This window comes from Vombatus ursinus, unplaced genomic scaffold (assembly GCF_900497805.2).
Source record: "Vombatus ursinus unplaced genomic scaffold, bare-nosed wombat genome assembly UNPS02014811.1, whole genome shotgun sequence".
In the NCBI taxonomy this organism is placed as follows: domain Eukaryota; kingdom Metazoa; phylum Chordata; class Mammalia; order Diprotodontia; family Vombatidae; genus Vombatus; species Vombatus ursinus.
Window position 1 is genome coordinate 20020619 of NW_020954589.1, and position 23933 is coordinate 20044551.

General features: G+C 40.0%; 1 protein-coding gene across 2 annotated transcripts; it reads right to left on the reverse strand.

The window, feature by feature from the left end:
• Positions 1-177: 177 nt before the first annotated feature.
• Positions 178-23734, reverse strand: LOC114053489 (trem-like transcript 4 protein). Of its 2 annotated transcripts, none has more exons than XM_027876592.1 (7): positions 23718-23733; positions 23440-23606; positions 22425-22766; positions 21251-21374; positions 18643-18761; positions 16944-17002; positions 178-276 (listed from the first exon to the last, which is right to left on the reverse strand). In XM_027876592.1, exons 2-7 carry the CDS (start codon positions 23489-23491, stop codon positions 232-234), a joined length of 741 nt encoding a protein of 246 aa, XP_027732393.1. In that variant the 5' UTR covers positions 23492-23606; positions 23718-23733; the 3' UTR covers positions 178-231. The 2 variants fall into 2 exon arrangements, with proteins under 2 accessions (XP_027732393.1, XP_027732392.1); XM_027876591.1 differs by lacking the exon at positions 178-276 and adding an exon at positions 12918-13813 and having other exon boundaries at positions 23718-23734.
• Between the last annotated feature and the right edge of the window lie 199 nt (positions 23735-23933).

Sequence of the window (23933 nt, forward strand, 5' to 3'; positions counted from 1 at the left end):
TTTTCTTCAATGAGCTTTTGGACTTCCTTTTCCATCTGGTCAATTCTGCCTTTTAAGCCATTCTCCTCCTCATTGGCTTTTTGGACCTCTTTTGCCATTTGGGTTAGGCTATTTTTAAGGTATTATTTTCTTCAGTATATTTTTGGGTCTCCTTTAGCAAGCTGTTGACTTGTTTTTCATGATTTTCTTGCATCACTCTCATTTCTCTTCCCAGTTTTTCCTCTACTTCTATTACTTGCTTCTCAAAATCTTGATCCTATTCAAAAAATTTTGATCCTAATAAAAAAAAAACAAAAAAAAAAAAAATTTTGAGGGTGGGGGGGGGGGGGGAGAGAGAGAGAGAGAGAGAGAGAGAGAGAGAGAGAGAGAGAGAGAGAGAGAGAGAGAGAGAGAGAGAGAAGATAAACAGAAAAAAATAGAATGGAGAGAAATACATAGTAATCATTATTGTGATTAAGAAGAAATCATCCATAAAATGGTAGAAGATAGCAAAATGGATTAGAAGCCAGAATCAAGCAATATGCTTTTTTTTTTTCACAAGAAACATACTTGAAATGGAAAGACACACACAGATTTAAAATTTGGGGGCTGGAGCAGAATCTATCATGTTTTAGCTAATGTAAAAAAAAAGCAGGGGTAGCAATCATGATCTCAGACAATACAAAAGGTAAAATAGATCTAAGTGAAAGAGATAATCAGGGAAATAACATTATGCTGAAAGTTACCATAGACAATGAAATAAGGTCAATACTTAATATACATGTACCAAATGGGGCAGTTAGGTGGCACAGTGGATAGATTACAGGTCCTGGAATCAGGAAGACCTAAATTGAAATCCAGCTTCAGACACTTAATAATTATTTGACCCTGGGCAAGTCATTCAGCCCTGTTTGCCTCAGTTTCCTCATCTGTAAAATGAGCTGGAGAAGGAAATGGCAAACCACTCCAGTACCTTTACAAGAAAATCCCAAAAGGGGTCACAAAGAGTAGGACACAACTGAACAACAACATACACTAAATGGAATAGTACACAGATCTTTAAAGGAAAAGTTAAATGAACTGCAGGAGGAAATGGAAAGTAAAACTGTACTAGTGGAGGAGCTCAATTTACCCCTCTCAGAATTAAATAAATTTAATCATAATATAAATAAGAAAGAAGTTGAGGAGACAAGCATCTGAGAAAGAATTCAAACTCAGGTTTTCCTGACTCCAGGTCTAATGCTCTATCCACTATGGCAGTCACCTGTCTCCAAAATCCAGGGAGAACAGAGCATTATGGAGAAGGAAGTGCTTATCAGAGTAAGATACTGCAGACAGGTCAAGAAGGAGGAAGATTGAGGAAAGATCATGGATTTGGCAAGTTAAGAGAACATTGGTAATTTTGGAGGGTACCATTTCAATGAGTGATGAGATAGGAAGCTAGATAACAAGGGAGTTGAAAAAGGAGTGAGAGGATCAAGGAAAAAAAACTGTTTTCTAGACAAATTTTTGTTTTCTTTTTCAGTAGGCAAAGTTTCTCTGCTCAATTTTGCTTGGAACCTTGCAACCTTCAATTTCAAATAGGAGAGAAAAGTACAGCCTCCTTCCCTACCCTTCAGCCCCATCTACCATTATGTATACAATCTCCCTTTCTCTTTTCCTCCTATTTCCCCATCTGCCATCACCATCCTACCCTCCCTTAATTCTTTCCTCCTTCCCCCACCCCACCCCAGATTCCTATTAACATGAGTATCAGGTGCAACTGTAGGCCTGCCTGAGCCATCATGCCTCCATAAGCAAAAAAAACAAAACAAAACAGGGTGTACTGGGGGGATTCCCTGCTCACTATGGCTCTTGGGCTGATGGATGACAGAAGGGTGTTAACTCTGATGCTCCTCTGTCTGACTCTGAGCTTCTGAAAAGAAAGAATTGAGGGAAGGTCGGGGAACACTGTCGTTGGGGAAGTAAGAGTAGGGAGAAGCAGCTAAGTGACTCAGTGGATAGAACACTGGTCCTGGAGTCAGAAAGATCTGAGTTCAGTTTTTTCCTCAGATACTTGCTAGTTGTGTGACCCTGAACAAGTCAATTAACCTTGTTTGCTTCAGTTTTCTCCTCTGTAAAAGGAGATGAAGAAGGAAATGGCAAACCATTCTAGTATCTTTGCCAAGAAAACCCCAAAGGGGGTCACAATGAGTCAGGGGTGACTAAAAAAAAAAGAATGAATAACAACAGAACTGGTGCAATGGTTAGAGCAATGGCCCAGGACAGGAAGACTTGAGTTCTAAATCATGCTCAAATACTTCAAGTCACTTAACCTTTGGGGCAGTGGAGGGACCACTCCTCCATCCTTCCCATTCCTAATACAGCTCTTCTGCAAAGTCAGCTTGACTCTGCACAGCCCTCCACAGAGCTTTCATTCCTGGGTTAAGTGCAGGAGTAGGGCAAAGTTCTTGGATCATTTTCTCTAAAGATTCATTTCCTGCTTCCCAGATGCCCATTTAGGCTCCTCTCTGTGGAGATGAAGGTAGCAAGCCTTACATCTCCTTTACAGATTTTTTTTGGCAAGAAAGCAGAAATGAATCATAAGCCCAATGAGTCTGAAGAGAGAACAGATACCTCCAAGGAGGAGAAAGGAAGGAGAGCCTTGAATCTCCCAGGTAAGGGAATAACTGAAAATACTCTATTCTACATATCAAACTACAGAAGGGATTCAGGTCCCTGAGAGAAGATGGTTAGAAGGACTAATGCATCTCCTGTGTGAAGCAGCATAGTAACGGAGATGGGTACACCAGATGGACCTTTTCTTTGGGATATAAGTGAACCATTGTCCCCTAAGGCCATCAATGTCTCACCCCTAAAATCAATCCAGAGAAAGGAAATTTTGCCAAGGGTTAAGGTAAACTGATGAGCACCAGCAACAGAGATATGAACATGGGTCTAACTTTCCCTAAACAAAATAAAACTGGGAAAAGGGAATCATGGAAGTAGATGTGGGATGCTGACTCCTTAAATTTACCAATGAAGATCACGGAATCCAACTCCTACAGGTTTATAGTCTCTTTCCCAATTTACTCTTTATTTTGTTTATTTTTATCACTTTGCTTATTGTTTGAAAAAGTGAAAATCCTTATAAAACCTCTTGAGGTTTCAGATTGCTTATTTCAGAGACAAGGGGGCATGGGGAGAAGTGAATGTCTGGGTCCCTCTAACCTTGAAGAAGTCAGGCAGAGAGGGAAGGAATACTAATAAATCAAGGGAACAGAGAGGACAGCCCTTAGCATGGGAGGGAAAGAATAGGAGGCAATAGTTTCAGTCTTGTGGGGGTTTTTTGGGGGGATTTTTGCAAGGCAATTGGGGTAAGTGACTTGCCCAGGGTCACACAGCTAGTAAGTGTCAAGTGTCCGAGGCCAGATTTGAATGTAGGTCCCCTGACTCCAAGGCCAGTGCTCTCTCCAATGCATCACCTAGTGGCCCTGGAGGTAATAATTTTAAAGGCAAAAGCCCTGCCTTGAGACTCAACAAGAGCTAGGTTTTCATCTGCTCTTCCTTACTGTGTGACCTTGGGCAAATCCATTTCCCTCTCTGGGCCACAGGTTCCTCATTGCCAAGCAATTGGGAAAGAGTATCTCTAAATTCCCTTCCAACTGGGATAGTCCATGAGTCAGCCGAGTCAAAGGTTTCAGCATCAGAGGGAGGAAACTTGCTACTGGTACCTGAAAGACCTGAAGGTCTCCTGAAAAGGGAGACTGAAGAAGCAGAAATACTCAAATTAAGTTGAGGTCAGCCTCTCCTGGTCTCCAGTGGTTTAGCAAGAGAATACCACCAAGCAGGGTTTTCCATTTGAAACTTTGTTTTATCTTTTAGAAAAATTTAGACCTTAGCAAGTATCAACTAACACAAACATCCAAGACATAAAAGAAAAAATGAGGAAGAAAGTTGTATAAAAAATTCTGATCCATTTTATAATTTTTGAAATATTTCTCTACAGTTTTAAAAGGTAGTAAAAAAAACAAACCCCACCATATCTCTATATCCCCTTCTGTACTTTTTTTCCTTCTGACTTTTTACAGATGTTTTATTTGTGCTTCCCCCCCCCCATGTCCATCACTACCCATCTAACCCACCTCCACCCTAGCTAGCTACCCCAACCAGGAGTAGAAACCCTCCTTTGTATCAAATAGGTATAATTAAACAAAACAAACCAATAAATTGATTGTGATTGAACTAACACATGTCTTGTCCTGCACTTCTAGTTCATTCCTCCTCTTCCAAGCAATAGGATGGGTGTTTTAGCATCATTCCTTGGAAGTCATGATTGGTTATTGCTCATTTCCAAGTTCTGAGGTTTTTTCAAAGTCATTTCACCTTACATTGTTGTTGTGGTTATCACCTGAATTGTTTTCCTGTTTCTGTTCTCATTTCACTTTGCATCATTTATATAAATCTTTCTACATTTCTATGAATCCATCATATTTCTTATGGCAAATAAAATTCCATCATGCTCATATATATTTCCCTAATTCAGAGGTTCTCAAAGTATTATCCATGAACCCCTGGGGATCCCTGAGACCTTTTCAGGGTGGCTACAAGGTCATAACTGTTTTTATAATAATGCTAAGATGATCAAAAAAATAAAGCTCAGTGATCTTAGAAAAACATGGAAAGACTCGTATGAAATGAACAGGACCAATAGAACATTGTATACTGTAACAGCAATATTGTTTTTTTTGTTGTTGTTGTTTTTGGGGTTTTTTTTCTTTTTTTTTGCTTTATGGTGAGGCAATCAGGGTTAAGTGACTTGCCCAGAGACACACAGCTAGTAAGTGTTAAGTGTCTGAGGCTGGATTTGAACTCAGGTCCTCCTAACTCCAAGGCCAGAGCTCTGCGCCACCTTGCTGCCCCAGCAATATTGTTTTAAGAACAACTTTGAGGAAATAAGTCATTCTGACTATTATAAATACCCAAATTATCAATAAAGGACACATGAAGAAAGATGCTATCTACATCCAGAAAAAGAACTGACAAATAGAAGTATGTGCAGAATAATTTTACACATATATACCTGTTTGTGTCTCATGCTAGCCATCTCTATAATGCAAGGGGGAGGGGGAGGAAGGAGGGAAGAAAAAAATTTACATGAGAATTTTATTAGACATTTAAAGGAACAGCAAGTCGTACATAATAGATTTGCAGTTTCATGTACAATCATCTTTTTTTATTACACTGTTACGGAAATGCTTGTTTAATTCCACAAATTAAAATAAAATAATTTTTTAAAAAATGTTTAGTTGTTATTGCTTATTAAAATGCTTCTCTTTTTTCCAACTACACATTTTTGGCAAATTACTTAACTTCTCAGTGTCACAGTTAGCTTTTTTTTTTTTCGTATATATAAACAAAAGCAACATATCCCAACAGACTGAATGCAGATTCAGATATGAGAATCCAGCTATATTCTGTTAAAAGAAGGGAAAGAGGAGTAAGTAGAAAGTGGAATGGGAGAGTTATAGTAGGGGTAAATTAAGGATTACTCCCAAGCAAAATACACTCTAAAGTGTACAAAAATACAGCTCCTTTTGAGGTATCAAAGAATGGGAATCTGAGGGAATGGCTGAACAAGTTATGGCACATAAATATGATGGAATACTATTGGGTTGTAAGAAGTGATGAAAGGGAGAGTTTCAGAGAAATTTGGGGAAACTTGTATGAAATGATAACTGATACAGAGTGAAGTGAACCGATAAGGAGAACAATATGGTAGTTATTATATTAATATTATGATATTATATGATAATTAATACTGATGATCAACTGTGAAAGATTTGGTTACTCTGATCAATACAATGATGAAAATCCTAGACATCTCTAGAGTCAGAACTGATGAACTCTGAGTACAATTTGAAGTATAATTTCTCACGTTGTTTTTCTTGCTTTTTTAAAAAATATTGCTAATATGGAAATATGTTTTGCATTAAATCATATGTAATATTGATAAAATATTGCTTACATTCTCAGTGGGTGCAGGAGAGTGTGAGAGAGAGGAAAAGAATTTAGAACTCAAAATTTGCAAAGAAAAGAATATTAAAAGTGAATAAATATTTTTTTTAAAAAGAGAGAGCTCATTGGTAACTTTGCTGAAGGTAGTTTCCATTGGATGATGCAGTCAGAAGCTAATCTCTGTCTAGAAAGTTTGAAAGAGACTGAGGGGAAATTAAGTGAAGGCACCAGGTATAGATGGCTTTCTCAAGAAGTTTAGCCTTGAAATGAAGAAGTGATGTGGGCTAATAACAAGTGCGATGGTCAAATCAGATGAACAGATGGGGCATAAATTTGTAGATAGGAGGGAATCAGCATGTAGATAGGGAGAGATTAAAGGGTAGTGAAAAGGTAGAGATGATAGAGAATTCAATCTACTGAAAAAGTTTGATCTTCCTGCTACGCAGAGAGGTCTGTAAGTCATGTGAAAAATTTCTTATATAAATTCATTTGTAACAACTCACAGAAGATAGTGGAAGATTGTGAATAATGTCACAATAGTGCCTAGGACACAGAGAGGCAGCATGGAATAATGTATAGAGAACTGGCCTCAGAGTCAAAAAGGATTGAGTTTAAGTCTGGGCTTATATCTTTTTATTTTGAGGTAATTGGGGTTAAGTGACTTGCCCAGGGTCACACAGCTAATAAGTGTCTGAGGCTGCATTTGAACTCAGGTCCTCCTGACATCAGGGCCACTTTGCCATTTAGCCTGACTCTTGCATTATTGCTGTGTAACCTTGGGCAAATTACTTAACCTCTCAGCGTCACAGTTAGCTTTCTTTAAGGATAAATTGCAAAGAAGTTGTGGATCTGTTTAAGCAAAGGCATCCCCCCATACCCCATATTAGAAATCTAGACAAAATAAAAACTTTATAGAATGTCAAAAAGCAGTGGAAGGGGATTTTTGGGAAAATGGTGGTGTATTAGAACCTAGAGGAGCCCAGATCTACTGCAAAAACCTCAATATTTCTCTATAAAGGAACAAGAATATAGAAAACCAAAGATAAACAATTGCAAACTTTTCCACTCAATCCATTATTGCAAAAAGACTCCTGGAAGCGTAGGGCAGAGATAAGTTAGTGTAGGTGTAAGATGAAGTGTGAAATAGCCCATCATGAAATAAGGCTAAAGCTTCACCCAGAATGAAGTGACTTAGGGGACCCATCATCCTGGGAAGAGCCAGAGCCAGAGCATCATCGAACACGGGATCACCTGGGCCCCTCTCTGCTAGACCAGCATTAGACAGCCTGCACCCAATCCAGCATCCTGGTAACCCATACCCAGCTTAGGATTCAGGCATCCTCTTCCTAAACCAACATCATGCAGCCTGGACCTGGTCTACAGCAGGAAATAAAGCGAGACGATTCCTACAGAATGTGGTGCCTGCTGAACTGAAGATCAAGCAAAACCTTTTGACACTATCCAGGAGCACAGAAATAGATTTTGACTCAAGCACAAGTTCTTAGTCCAGAAACTGAGCCTGGAGAGATGAGCAAACAGATCAGAGAGATGAGAAAATATCACCAGACTACCTGGAAATCATGACCAAAAATTTTTATGAAAAAACTTAGATATTACATTTCAAGAAATAAGAAAACTGCTCAGATCTTTAGAATCAGAGGACAATTCACCCTGATTCCAAGTCCTGATCTCTACTACAGCACCTAGATGCCAAGACCTGATTCTGAAAAGGCTTTTGATAAAATCTAACACTTGCTTTAAACACTGAGCACAGGAATAAACTGACTTTTCCTTAACACAATAAATAGTGTCTACCTAAAACCAAAGTAAGTATTATATGTTGGGAAGAAAGGACAACCGTAACTCTAATTCTAAGTTTTAAAAAAAAAATCAGGGGGAAAGCAAAAATGTCCATTATCATGACTACTATTTAATGTAGTTCTAGAAATGCTAGGTATCGTTGTAAAACAAGAAAGAGAAATTGAAGGAATAAGCACAGACAACAAGGAAAGAAAACTATGAAGTTTTACAGATGTCGTGGTTTACCTAAAGAACACTAGGGAATTAACAAAAATTAATTGAAACAATCAATTCTGCTGTTTTGCAGGATATCAAATACATTTTCATGTTTCATCAGCATTTCTATTGCCAACAAAACACAGAAGAAAGAGCTAGAAAGAAACATCAAATGTGACATCAAAAACAAATTAGAGGAGCAAGGAAGATGTTATCTCTAGAATAGATTGATAGGTGAATAGTTTGTGACCAAACAAGTGACAGAGAGAATAACAGAAGAAAAATTTGGACAATTTTTATTCCAAAATTTTAAAGTCTTCTCATTTGCAAAATCAACATTATTAAAATTAAAAGGAAAAGAGGAAACTGGAAAAGAATATGCTGCAAGTTTCTACAATAAAGTCTTACTCCTAAGATATATGTGGAACTGATTCCAATTATAAGAGCAAAAACAATTTCCCAATAGATAAATGGTCAAAGCATATGAACATTTTTCAAAGGAAGAAATTTGAGCTACCAATGATCATATTTTAAAAAAACCTCTCCAAATCACTAATAAAGAAATGTAAATAAAAGTGACTCTGAGGTTCCACTTCTGACTTAGCATATTAGAAAGATGACAAAAGTGAAAAATGATAATTGTTGGAGGGGATATGGGAGGATGGGCACAAATACAATGATGGTGAAGCTTTGCATTGATCCTGTCATTTTGGAAAGCTATTTCAAACTGTGCCCCCCAAAGCCACTGAACTGTGCATACTCTTTGATCATCAAAACTACGACTAGGCTTATTATACCCAAGGAAATCAAAGAAAGAGGAAAAGGACCCATATATGCAAAAACAGTTAGCCTTCTTTTTATAACAGCAAAAACTGGAAACTAAAGAGATAACCATTTATTTGAGAATAGCTAAACAAATTATGGAATATGAATGTAATAAAATATTGCTAGACCATAAAAGATGATGAAATGGATGGTTTCAGAGAAACCTGGGAAGATTTGCATAAACCAATGCCCAGTGAAGTGAGCAGAACCAGTAGAATAATTTACATAGTAACAACAATACAAAGAAAATCAACTTTGACAGACTTAAGAACTCTGATTAATGCAATGATAAACTAAGATTCCAGAGAACTGATAATGAGGTATACTGCTAACCTGTTGATGGAGAGATGATTAAATTAAATAATTAAAAAATGCAGAATAAGACACATTTTTCAGTTACAGACAATACTGGATTGGTTTTTTTTTTTGTTTGTTTGTTTGTTTTTTGCTTAACTATTCTTAATTTTTACAGGACCGTTACCTCCTCTAATCGGTAGGGGATGCTGGTGAGATGGTAATAGATATAAGGGTAGAGTAACAAAACAAAACAAAACAAAAAACAAAGAAAGAAAGAAAAGAGAAAAAGAAAGGAAAGAGGTACAGACAAGCAAGACAGCTTTGAAAGCTGATTAACGGTAACTAGGAACTACCTTTAAGACATTTGGTGACTCAAGCAAGGAGACTAAATATATCTTGGAACAGCTTATCGTCCTCTATAAAAAAGAGCTGGTCAAATTTCCCCTCTTTGTCTCTGTCATAGTTTCTATATGTTTTTGAGTCTGTCCATCTGTCTGTCTCTGTCTTTGTTTCCCTCCTTCTCTCTGACTCTGTCTCATTGTCTCCCTTTTTCTCTTTCTCATTTCCAGACCACAACATAACATAGGAACTGTATTTCTAGGCAGGATTCCCTTGTGCTCCCACCACAAATGGCTAATGGAAGCTTGGGAGGGAAGCAAATAGTCTACGAGTCCTGGTGACCTAATAGGAGATGGCATTATGTAAGAAAAGTCACAAAATGGTTCATGCCCTTTGACCCAGTGAGCTCAGCACTGAGTTTATATTCCAAAGATGTAGACTGCTATAGAATATCCTTTGGAGAAGCTTACCTAGCCTTGTTGATACAGTAAATTGGTGTAAACTTCATATAAGTATAGATCAAGTTGATAACAAATATAAATCACTCTGTAGAGATTCTATTGAGTGAGAAAGTAGATATAAGAGTTGTTAGTTATTGGGAGCAGCAAGGTGGTGCCGTGGATAGAGCATCAGCTTTGGAGTCAGGAGAATCTGAGTTCAAATCTGGCCTCAGACACTTATTAACTGTGTGACCTTGGGCAAGTCACTTAACCCCCATTGTCTCCAAACCCCTCCTCCAAAAAACAGTTGTTAGTTGTTGATGGATATTTTGTCCATAAGTCACTTTTGGGTCATATTTTTTTTTCTAATCATTCAATATCTTCTTCTTTTTTAGGTATCTTGTAGTTTAATCTCCCAGTATCCTCAAAATTGTGTCATCTACACAGGAGCTTCCTTCAGTTATATTTGATCTGTGTTAGTGCCATTTCCAGTATAGGAATAATTTTTTTTATATTTTTACAACCTGATTATTTTACTATACTTTATGCAAATTCAGGGTTTTTTTTCTATTGCTCATTTTTTATGAGTCAATTCTGTCCCTGTTAATAATAATTATAACATATTGCTTCTTAAGGTTTGCAAAGTATATAATATAAATTTTCATTCCACTATCTTCCTCTTTAAGATTTTGAAAAGGAACATCACCTTTGATTTCCATGACTCTCTGCTTGGCAAGAAACTCAAATGCTTGCTGGCTGGGGTAGTATCTAAACTCTTTTGAACTCATACAGGTGATTGCTTTGAACTTCTATAACAAACGGTGTTAGTTCATGTCCATGACTTTTCTTTGTTCCATTTCCCATTTTTCAGTATCATTGACTTATTTGAATGAGCCAAATTGGAGCTATTTCAATTGGAAAGGGAAAAAGACCAAACACTTATTAAGTACCTACTATGTGCCAGGCACTATGTTTAGTGCTTTACTAATGTTATCTCATTTGATCCTCACAACAACCTTGGGAGGTATGTGCTATTATTATTCACATTTTACACTTAAGGAAACTGAGGCAGACAGAGGTTAATTAAACCTAGCATCAAACAGCTAGACAGTGTCTGAGGTTGTATTTGAACTCAGGTCTTCCAAACTCCAGGCCCAACACTCTATCCATGGCACCACCCATTTTCCATAACTTCTAGCATGTCATATCTTGTTATTTTTACCTTTCTAGATCAATGTTGATTTTTATCTTTAGTTAGATTGCACACAAATAGCTGATTAAGAAATGACTCTTACATCAGTAACCAGTTGTTTTTTGTCTGTTAAGGTTACATCCACTTTTTTTTGCAATGTTGTTTCATATTGAATTCCATACATGTTGACTTAAGTTTAGAAGATCTCTGAATTCTACAGAAAAATTTCTACATCTCTTCAATCTCTGAAACAGATATTGGCACATAAGATTCAATGATCTTTGTTGCAGTTTTTGTTTTTTTCTTTAACAAATAATAATAATTATATGGGAAAGTGGGGTGATGCAGTGGATAGAACACTGGGCTTGGAAACAGGAAGACTTGCCTTTATGAGTTCAAATCCATTCTCAGACACTTACCAGCTGTGTGACCTTGGTCAAGTCACTTAACCCTGTTTGCCTCAGTTTCCTCATCTGTAATAAGATCTGGAGAAGGAAATGGCAAACCACTCCAGTATATTTGCAAAAGAAAACCCCCAAATGGGGTCACAAAGAGTCAGACATGACTGAACAAGAACAATATAATTATGTTTCACCTTCACATTCCATCTAGCTGTCCATCCTGGCAATTTTGGTATGTTGCCATCTTGGTATATTTCCATGGGCTAACCACCCCTTAACCCAAAAAAAGACAATAACGATTTTCTACTCCATGCTCTGAGCACAATAGTTAAATAAATGGTACCATTAATTTTGGAAAGCTTCTGTCAATTGATTACTGTATGGATCAGCTCAACATCCTGGTAACTCCTTAGACCAAATCTCCTTTCTTTGCTACCACTCTCCTATATGTGTACTCTTCCCCAAATAGAATACAAACTGCCTCTCTTTTTTGTATATGTATCCTTACCACTTAGCATAGTGCCTGGCACATAGCAGGTGCTTAATAATTGCTTTCTTATTCATTAATTTATACATGCAAGCACACATACATGCATTTTTTTCATCATGAACACTATGAAAAGAGGAGAACAAATGTGCTTTGAAAAAATGTTTCTATTGCCTTTGGGTACATAATAAAGTCAACTCCACGATCTTCATCAACTTGATTTGTCTTTCCAAGACAACTTATGAACCTCCTGTTTACCATCCAACTCCCTTATTGTTGCGGTTTTAAAAGTGGAATATTGTCTTGGTCATACCTACCATAGGCATTGCTAAAGACATCAGGACACTAGAAGTAGATGCCTGCTAATTTTGGGCAGAGGTCTCCCAGATTCTTTTCCTGGATTCCCTGAGGATTTTGCCTTGACCTGAGAACTGTCAGGGAGCCTGATTTGACTAGCAAGAGAGCTTGAACTCATCCACCAGATTAATGAGAAATAAAAGCTTTAGATAGATGAGTGGTCAAAGGATATAAACAAATATTTTCTTTTTTTTAAAATAAAGGGATGGGGGCAGGTAGGTGGTGCAGTGGATAGAACACCAGCCCTGAAATCAGGAGAACCTGAGCTCAAATCCAACCTTAGACCAAACACTTGACACTTACTAGCTGTGTGACCCAGGGCAAGTCACTTAACCCCTATTGCCCCCCAAAAAAAAATTTTTTTTAAAAGACTTTAAAAAAAAGGGATGACAAATTGTACATAATAGATTTCCAGTTTCCTGTGCAATCATTTTTATTATACTCTATTATGGAAATGGTATTTTTATTCCATAAACTAATTTAAGTTTTACAAATAAAATAAATTAAATTAATTTTTTTAGTTAACCCTCTCTCCTCCCCAATTGAGGATGAAAGAAAAACAAAATCCCAGTTACGAACATATATGTATAGTCGAGCAAAACAAATTTGAACTCATATCCTCCCATTCAACTTATTCCCTTCTTCTGACTCTTCTTTCATTTCACTAAGAGCTGGGAAGAACCCCTCTTGTTACTTGTCTCTTCTATTGTCCTCCCCTCTGCTCTAAGGCTCTCAGAAATTGGAAAAATATGTCATCTTCTTGGTGCCTTGTCCCTTCCTCTGTACCAAAACCCTCATCCTTCTCTCCCCCATATACAGTAACTCTGCTTCACAGAGGGTCCTTGTTCTCACTTCCAAGGGTTCAAGTTTTTCACATGGGACTGATTAATCCTTAGGGGTGGTGGGGGTAGGGAAGGGGTAAGTAGGCCTGCTGAGTAAGAATCCCTCATATAGAGAAGGAAGACTGAGCAGCAGAGAGGGCCCACAAATTTGTGGTGGGTAAACGAGCCCATTAATATATGAATATGGAGAAATCAGCCCATAATGTATGAGACAATCAATCCCTTAATATATTAATATGTTGATTTTTCAATTATCCTCAAATCATTTCCTGCCTTGGTGTTCCCAGTGAAACTATTGCCACCTCAATAGCAGGGGCTAGGTCTCCTCATGCTTTCTCTCCCATGCCCCTCATGTCTCCTATCACTCCAAAACTTGAGGTTCTATACTAAGTATGTCCTTCAATGACTATCCAGTCCTTCACCACTGCCTCCTGAGGGGAAACTTATTTGAGAAGCTGGCGTCCAGTTCTTGCAATGCTGGCGTATTCCACAGACTCACTGCAGATAGGAGTCAAATCAGGGTTGTGCCCCATCTGTGTGTTGGCATAGATTGAATCCCCAAGGCTGAGCTGGGTTGCATGGACCACCGAGGCATATTGGATGACTTCAGAACCCTCGTCTTGCATTTCTATGGTGACGTCCTAGCAGCCAGAGAGAAAGAGAGAGAAATAGAGAGAGAGAGAGAGAGAGAGAGAGAGAGAGAGAGAGAGAGAGAGAGAGAGAGAGAGAGAGAGAGAGAGAGAGAGAGAGAGAGAGAGAGAGAGAGCTTTAACCAGAAAGTAGAGATTAGGGTGGGGGAAGCTGCCAGTGCCAGCTTTGGTGATCTCATGGTGTAGGTTGTGGAGAGTGGAGGAGAGGAGAGGGAAGTCAGATATTACAATGGGGAAGGGAAACATGCCTCAGAGATGTACCTGGGAATATCCTAGATTCACATATAAAATATTGGCGCTATCTATTACTTTCCCTCATTTTATAGAAGAGAATACTGAGTACAAGTGAGGAGAGATGACTTTCCTAAGGTCACACATGGAGTTAGTGATATAGCCAGAACTAGATCCAAGATGTCCCAGTCACATTCATTTATTCAACAAGCATTTATTAAATGACTACTGTGTGCTTTGCACCATGCTAGTTGCTTCCTTAGTCAGTCAGTAAAAATTTACCAAGTGGCTACCATGTGCTAGGACTGTGCTAAGTGCAGTTATTTTAATTGGATATTGGGGAATTACATGACATAGCTTATGATGCAATAGGAATCATACTAGGGAATTCAGATCAAGTCTAAACTTGAATTCTGTAGCTGCCATACACAATGGAAGTAGTTTATAAGGTTCTAGCATGCAGCACAGTGTTTACAATGAGCATTGGGACCTCTGTTTCAGTCCTAGACCTCTCAGGAACCTTTGATACCATCAGTCACCCATTTCCTGATATTCTCTTTTCTCTAGGTTGCTATGACATTATCTCATTCTTCTCCTTCCTGTCAAACCATTCCTTTTCACTCATCTTTGCTGGATCTTCATCCAGTTACATTCACTAATAGTGAGCATCCCCTAGGGCTCTATCGCAGACTCTCTTCTCTTCTCCTTTTCTACTATTTCACTTGGTGATCTCATCAGGTCTCATGGATTTGTCATCTCTGTGCTAATGATTCTGAGATCAACTTATCCAACACTTACTTCCCTCCCAGCCTCCAGACTCAAATCTCCAAATGTCTATTGGATATCTTGAACTGGATAGCCATAGATATCTCAAATTCAAAATGTCTAAAACTGAATTCATTATGTTTCTCCACAAACTCTCCCCTCTTCTAAACTTCCCCATTGCTGTATAGGGGACTAACATCTCTCCTCTCTCTGTCTCTCTTTCTCTGTCTCTCTTTCTGTCTCTCTCTCTCTCTCTCTCTCTGTGTCTCTCTCTGTCTCTCTGTCTCTCTCTCTCTCTCATCTTCTATACCCAATCTGTTACCAAGGCCCCTGTTAATTTTACCTTTATAATATCTCTCTCACATACTCTTTTGCCTCTTTTGACTCTGTCATCACCCTAATGTAGTGCCTTATCAAGTAGTTGTTGTTATTCATTTGTTTTTCAGTCCTGTCTGAGTCTTCATGACCCATTTGGGGTTTTCTTGGCAAAGACACTGGAGTGGTTTGCCATTTCCTTCTCCAGCTCATTTGACAGATGAGGAAACTGAGGCAAACAGACTTAGATGACTTGCCCAAGGTCTCATAGCTAGTAAGTATCTGAGGCCAGATTTGAACTCATGAGGATGAGTTGTCCTGATTCTAAATCCAGTGCTTTATCCACTGTGCCACCTAGCTGAACTCTTGGGCTATTACAATAACCTGCTGATTGGTCTTCTTCCTTCAAGACTTTTCCCATTCCAGTTCATCCTTCACTCATCTGTCAAAGTGATGTTACTAAAGCTCAAGTCTAATTATGCCACTCTACTCCCCAACTCCTCCAAATTCAATCAACTCCAGTGGTTCCTTATCACCTTCAGGACAAAGTATTACCATCCTTTGCCATACAAAGCCCTTCACAATCTGGTACCCTCTACATTTTTAGTCTTCTCACTCCTTATTCCCCACATCTCTGAAGTACTCTGTGATCCAGTGCAAACTTCCTTGCACAAGACAGTCTATCTCTTGATTTGGTGCATTTTTGCTGGCCATTCCCCATGCCTGGAATTCTCACCCTCCTCATCCCCACCTTCTGCCTTTCCTGTCTTCCTTCAAGTCTGAGCAAAAATCACATTTTTACAAGGTCTCTCCCAATACCCCTTCATGCTAGTGCCTTCGCTTTGTTGATTATCTCTAGGGAGACAGTCAAGAAGCACTTATTAAGCACCTACTATGTGCTAGGCATGGAGAATACAAAGGAAAACAAGAGATTGACCTTCCTTCCTCTCAAGGAACTCATAGTCTAATGGAAAAAACAAAATACAAACAACTTCATAAAAGCAATCTACAAAGAGGTTAAATTGGAAATAATCAACAGAGGCAAGGCACTAACCTTCTATAATTTATCCTGTCTATATGTAGAGTCAGAAGGAACCATGGAGGTCATTGGGTCCAACTCTGACCCCCATCCCCATTTTACATGTGAGGAAACTGTGGCCAAAGGAGTTACCTTGTGACTTACCCAAGACCACACAGCCAGACATATCTGTGGTGAGGTTCAAACCTATATCTTTCTCACTCCAAGTTTAGTAATTTACTAGTCATCATACTAAATGGCTGTGTGACTGGATAAGTCAATTGTCCTCTGTAGGTCTCTGGTTCCTTATTTCTAATATGAGAGGGTTAGGCCAGATAATCCCTAAATTCTTTTTCCCTCTCTAGACCCTATGATCCTATCGTCTGCTTGGAAGTGGTTTGTTGTTTGTTTTTTTTTTTTTTTGGTCCAGAATGATGATTTCACTGGGGAACTCCAAAGGAAGAAACTCACTTTACTAGTGCAGATCAACCACTGTTTTCTGACTTAACTGTCTTAAGAGCATTAGCTGCCTGGGGCCCCCAAGAGGCTAAGTGGTTTTTCCAAGGTCACCCACCCAGTGTGTGTCAGAGGCAGGACTTGACACTAGGTCTTTCCTACTATTTTGACAGTTCTCTATCCACTGGGTCATACTGTTTTGTGCCATGGAGAGAGCACCCTCCCACTCCAGGTCATAGGACTGTTGTCAGGGGCAAATGAGATAAAGTATGTGAAATTGCATGGGAAGGTACAGTGCTCTGTGGATACAAGTAAAGGATGATTAGAATTACTTACCCTGGCCTTTTGCTTCTGCTCCTCAAGGTCATCATAGACATGATGGCAATCATCATCACCTGTCAAACACATGCCTTTAGAGGACCTACCCTTTAGGAGAGAGCTGAGATCTACTCCACTCCCTCCCCTCCCCAAAATTGGGACCTACCCACTGAAAGAAGTGTTTGTTGTGTTTCATGATACTTTTCACCATTCCCCCAATCAAAACTTGCCTGTTTTGTGATCCACTTCTACTTAGTGCCTCAAAGAGTGTCTGTGTATGCTTGTGTGTGAAAGAGAGACAGATAGAGATAAAGACAGAGACACAGAGGCAGAGATATCAGAAAGAGACAGAAAAAGAGATAGAAACAGAGACAGAGAGAAAGGAGAGGGGGAGAGAGAGAGACATACAGACAGGCAGACAAAGACAAAGAGAGAGACAGACAGACAGAAAGAGAGAGGGGAGTGGGAAGAGGCTGACAGATAGACAGAGACAAAAACAGAGGCAGAGAAAGAGAAAATCAGAGAGAGAAAGAGAAATCAAGTTTCTTCTCTATTCAAAAGCCTTCAGTGGTTCACTGTTGCCTCTTGAATAAGGTATAAATTTCTAGCTTGGTATCAAGGCATTCTACTATCTTATTATCAAGTACCTTTTCCATACTTATTTTGTATTACTCATCATTAACTCTATCCCACCTTTCTCATCCTGACTCTTGCTGTCTCCATGCTTGTACTCATGATGCCTCTTGGACCTGGAATAAGAATTCTCATTCCTTAAGCCCATCTTCCTCTACTGAAGTCCTTCTATTGCTCCCTGGGTTAGGACAGGTGCCACTTGCCCTATGAAGTCTTTCTTGGTCCCCTCACATTGGACCTCTTATTTGGCTCAAAGTGACCTCTTCCTTTTCAAACTTCCATTTTGCTGGACCTCAGCCATGACTGTCTTTCACTTTCTCTCTTTTGATCCTATTCATAAACAAGTCTTTCCCTCCATTATCAGGAGAATTCTAATGTAAGCTCCTGGAGGGTAGGCTTTGGGTCATGTCTTTCTTTGTATTCCTAGAACCTGACATAGTGCCTTGCTAATTAGAAGTCCATAATAAATACTTGTGTCTTTAAAATGATTTGTGATGGATAGGATAGGAAAAAAAAGAGGGAAAGAGAAAAATTGCTTTTGTAGGAAACCTTTTTTACTTGAGATTTCTAGCAATTCATTTATTAAATTTACATGCAGTGATTGATTACCTTTTGTGTGCAAAGCACTCTGCTAGGCTCTGAGAATGAAAGGAAGGGGGAAAGGGGAAAGGTATAAACACTGAGTAGTACCTACTATGTGCCAGGCTTTGTGCTAAGGACTTTACAAATATTACCTCATTTTATCCTTACAACAAACCTGTGAGAAAGGTGCCTGAATGAAAGAAAGATGAAAAAGAAGACAAGACAGTATCTGGTCCTGGGAAGCTCCCAGTGTGTCAGGGGGCAGATAAGAAAAGTAGACACTAACTATGAAAAAAATTAGAATGAGATAATTGTCATAGAGGAGAAAAAGAAAAGAGGATCAGCAGAGTAGTGTGCACAGGCTATGTGGAGCCCAGGGGCCATCTTTCCTCAGCCCTTGAGTCAGCAATGCTAGAGGGACATGAGAGAGCAATAAAGGAGAGTGGGTAGGAGGGAGCTGAAGTTTCCTTGGGAAGAGGCCAAGCAACCATATGTGTCTTACCTGTCCCTGGTTTTTGGGAGACTTTCACGGTATACATGATGCCCGCACTGAGGAGCCCAACTAGGAGCAAAGACACCAGCACTGAGCCCCATATGATGAATTTCTGGTTGTCTCTTGGGCTAAAGGGAAGGAAGACCAGTCAGGTGAGACAACATCAAATAACAAGATCATGCTGGGGAAGGCAGTTTGCCCTGTGCCTGAGCTAAGAGAAGAGCTGACGTTTGTCTTTAGGGCTTCTTCCCACCCTTCTCCACAGGTGCCCACAGGAAACCTCAAGTTCCTTCTAGCTGCTTGGCACCCTGATTCAGCACCTGGCTTCTGCTAAATCCAAGCAGCTGATGAAAGTTTATTAAAAGTTCTAAAATTTACTAAACATGCAATACTTAAAATTTAAACAGGTAACTTATCAGATTTTAAAAATAAGTTTGTAACATTTATACTTCTGAATGCATTGAAGTTTAAAATTTCACTAGGACTTTTGAGATGCTTTGTATATTTAGCTCTATAGAAGATGGATTCGAAAAGAGAGAGACTGGAATCAGGGAGAACAATTAGGAAGCTTTTGCAACAGTCCAACAAGAGTTGCCAAGGGGCTGAACTTCAAACTCATCTGCAGGAAACCTTTTCTGGTCTTCTTACACACACACACACACACACACACACACACACACACACAAACACACATACACACACACACAGACACACACTGTTAATACCTTCACTCTGGGACTACTTTCTATTTATATTTTATGTTAATATATTTTATATATTTTTTGCATGTTGTCTCTCCCCATTAGAATATGAGCCTCTTGCAGGCAGGGACCAGTGTTTTTGCTTTTTTTTGTGTGTGTACACCCAGGGTTTAGCACACTGCCCTACCCATAGGCGTGCTTCATACATGCTTATTGAATCATTAGCTAAATCAGAGTGGTGGCTATTTAGGTGGAAAAGGGAAGATGGGTGAAAGAAAGACTGTGCAGGTAGAATGAATAAATTGGGAATCTGACTACATCAGGAGGGTGAAGGAGAGTGAAGAATCATGGGAGACTCTGAGGCTGCCAATCTGGGTGAGTAGAAGGAGTGGAGACCCTTAATAGAAGTGGGAAAGTTGGGAGGAGGGGTTGATTTGGGAACAAAATGGTAGGAGTGGGTGGGGGAAATAGTGAGTTCAATTTTAGGCTTGTTGAGTTGGAATTGCCTACATGAAATTCAGTTTTAAATATACAATAGCTATTTGGTGATGTGTGACTGGGGCTCAGGAGAGACTAGGGAAGAATATATATATATATATAAATATATATACACACACACATGTGTGTATACATATATATGTAGATGTGCATGTGTGTATGTATAAATGTGTATATACACATATGTGTATATATATATATATATATGTCATCTGAATAGACAAGATAATTCAATCACTAGGATTAATTATCTGATGCATCTTCTAGATAAAGGGATCTCAATACTTTTTGTATCCTGGAGTCCTTAGTGACTCTGGTAAAGCCCATGGACCCCTTCTCAAGAGTGTTTTTAAATGCATAAAATAAAATACTTAGGACTACAAAGAAAACCATGTATATAGCAATATAGCTAATAAAAAAATTTTATAACAAGTTCACGGACCCCAAGTCTAGAAACTTTGACCTAGAGACTGTATATAGAGAGGAAAAGCAGGGTCAGGCTAGATCAAGAACATCCACACAGAAGGGAAAGACATGAATGAGAACCCAGCAGAAGAATCTGAGAAGGAGCTGAGAGGAGCTGAGAGAGCTGAGAAAGAAGTTTCATGAAAAGCCAAGAAAGAGTTTCCGAGAGAAAGGGAGGTGGGGCTGGGGCAGGGGTCATCAGCAGAGTCAGATACTACAGAGATATCCAGAAGGATGAGTATTAAGAAAAGAACAACTAAGGCTGTCCTTGGTAACCTTGGAGAGAACAGTTTCAGTTGAGTGATGAAGTCAGAAGTAAGGGGTTGAGAAATAAGGGAAAGGGGAAGTGGCAGCAACAAGAATATTTTTTCTGGGCAGGCATGTTCTAAGCAGTCTTTTTGGAAGGTAAATTTTCCTTGTTTCACAATTTTGCCTGGTTCTTTAATCTCTAAGAGGAGAGAAAGGGAAAGGCAATCAGTCATGAGGGAATGCTGCTCAGCTTAACAAGAAGAGACAGTTATTTAACAGAGAGGAATTTGAGGATTTGTCTGCTGTATCTGGAGATGAGGAAGTCTGATAAACAATACCCACTGTGAAAAATGCAGTGGTGCAGGAGGGGCAGGGCTTAGCAAAGGACCCAAGGCAGTGTGGGTTCAGGACTGAAAAATACCAGGCCAAGGCCAAAAGAAATCAGATTTCAAGCCATTTTAAACTTGGAAATAAGGGAAAGGGAGGAAGCTAGTAAGTACAATTTCACTAGGCCTAAGGGAAACCTTAGCTCCTTCTATTTACCCTTTTGTTCTTCCATCTAGAAGGGAAGGCTGGAAAGAAATCACTTTAGACTAATAGTTTGGGGCAGCACAAGTGGCTTAAATGTGGCTTAAAACAAGCCACATTAACTGCTGAGGCCGAGAGCTCCTGAGACACAATGGATTTCCAAAAAGGAGTTGTACCTGCTGGTGGCCAAGAAGATGGCAGAGGTGGTGACAGATGTCTCAGTGGTAGTTTGAGAATGTTTGGTGGTGAAAGATGTCTCAGTGGTAGGCTGAGAACCTTTGGTGGTCTTCGATTTTGTGGCTGAAAGAAGAACAGAGGAAGAAAACACTTGGCCTTGACCCCACATCCTCACATGCCTCCTCTTCCCTGGAGAAGCCAGAACACTAGGCTGCTGGCCCCAAAAATTCATTGGGCCTTGAAAAAGCTTTAGGCATCATATGAAGGCATGCTGTGGGCTAATATAATATAGTATATCATATCCCATTCATTATGTGTTGTTATGTATTCTAGCCTATTGTTTCTACTGCTAATGTCACCATCAGACTCCTTTGCCACCCCCAGGCACTCTGATGGCCTGACCAAGCATATCCCTACAGGATGCTATCCCCTAGGAGGTGGCTGTGGTTGGTATCCAGAACGAAGACAATGCTAAAAATTCTCAGATGCAGAGCATTTGTAATTCACACAGAATTTCCCACACTCACTGTTACAAACACATCTCTCCCCTCCAACCTCATTTTATAAATGAGGAACTAGGCCTGAGAGAGGTGGAATGACCTCTCAGGGTCACAGCATTAATCATTTTCGCAACCAAAACTTGATCTTATGTCCATGCTCTTGCATTAGAAAATGCCAGGAGCCGCTCCAACAATACCTCTGGTGGAACCACCCCTGTCTCCCTTCTCTCCTGGGGCCAGAGCTTCAAGCATCCTAAATCAGTGAAGCACAATTCTATGTCTGTGTATATGTTGGGAGGACCCTGTGTGAGTCTATGCCTGTGTAAGTCACAGTCGCTTTTGTATGAATGAGTGTGAGTGTGTGACACAGGACACCCAAGACTTAGAAGCCCCAGGACAAATGCTGGCCCTGCATGGGAATGAGATCAGAGAAGAAAATGCCTCACCTTCCCCAGGGACCAGAAGAGGAGCTACTGTCAGAACCATGGAAAGAAGTTATGAGAGGATGGGAATAGGGAGGGGCAGGAAGCTGAAGGAATGAAGGAGGGGGAGCAGCTTCTCCCTGGAGACCCCAAAGAGACCCAAACTCACATCCTAGCTCAGGGTCATGTTCACATCAGGTATTTCCTAAGCTCTGCTGGAACTGAAGGGGATTGAGTTGGCAGGGACTTACCTGGAGAAACCTCCAGCCTGATTGTCCTGAGAATATCAATAGTGTTCCTGACAGAGTCATGGATTCCACACCAATAGATGCCTGAGTCCTTCACCCTGAGGTTAGACATGGTGATGGTGATTCTACCAGTGTAGGTGTCATCTGCCAGGGAGGCTCGTGAGTCCCGACGTTGCTCAGGGAAGCCTGACTTTCTGATAATTACTGTTGTACACCACTGTTCATCTTCTCTCACTTTACACCAGATTTTCCACCTCTTCTCAGCTCTCTGGGGATTGTAGCTGCAGTTCACTCTGAGTGTCTGCCCCTCCTGGTACTTCACTGGGAACACTTGTCCCTGTGAACCTGAAAAGCAGATCATCAGGTCAGGGGGAGCCCAGCTGGGCCTCCCTTCAGTCCCCTCCCTTCCTTGCCTTAAGAAAAGGGATAAGGTAAGGGGGCTGGTCTCCTTAAATAATATATTCTTCTTAGAAATCAAGCCTTAAAGAGCCAACCTCTCAACCAAGGGAGTCTCCTAATCAGTGGTGTGCTAGTAAACAATTAACAACCAGTTCTCTCAATTCTTTCTCTTTCCCTCCCTGTCGTTCTTCTTCTTCCATCCCCTTCTCTGTCTTTCCTTCGTTCTTCTGTCTCCTCTCTCACTTTATGTGTGTGTGTATATATATATATATATATATATGTGTGAACTCAAGACACATTTTAAAATTTAAGCTACATTATGAACATTGTTCCATCCCTTTTTTTAAGACTAGCCAATTAACTGAACAACAAATCACTTCTTCATTTCTATGCAGTGTTTGCTAATTTTCAAACTGTAAATGCTCCCTCTGGAAATTGAACAATCAGCTTTTCCAAGGCAGTGTGAGCTGGCTCCACCACATGACTGCTCCCGTCCCTTCCCAGTCCTTCATTGCAACACAACATTGTACTCCCTCCCTTCTGCCACTCTCCTCTCTCTTCTCTGCTCCCTGTCAGTCATCACCTCTACCCTTCCCTAACCTCCCCTACCCCCAGATACCCATTAACAGCAAAGGCAGCAGCAGTAGCAGTTGGGCTGCCTGGGCCATCATGCCTCTGTGGGTCCAGAGTCAGGAGACATGGGAGGTGGTCTCTTCATGCTGTCCTTGGGCTGATGGATGGCAGGAGGGTGTTGGTCCTGATTCTCCACTGCCTGATTCTGAGCCTCTGAGAGGAAAGAAGAAGTAACAGAGAGTGGACAAAACTAAGGTTGGGAAAGTGGCAGGAGTGGAAAGAGGAAACATGCTGACCTCATACGAAAGAGGTAAGAGCACTTACATCTGGCGAATTCCTCTGGTCAGGGCTCTGACCCCCAGGATAACCTAGGGACCCTCCAGAAGAAGTGCCTTGGCCCTTAGAACCTCTATTGCAGCTTGTCTTACACCATAGGCTTTCTGATCTCACACACATCTATCCCATGTCTAGGTATCCAATGAGCCTGGGCAAAAGGGAGGGTGAAGGTAAGGACAACTGGGCCTAGTACTTCATCAACAT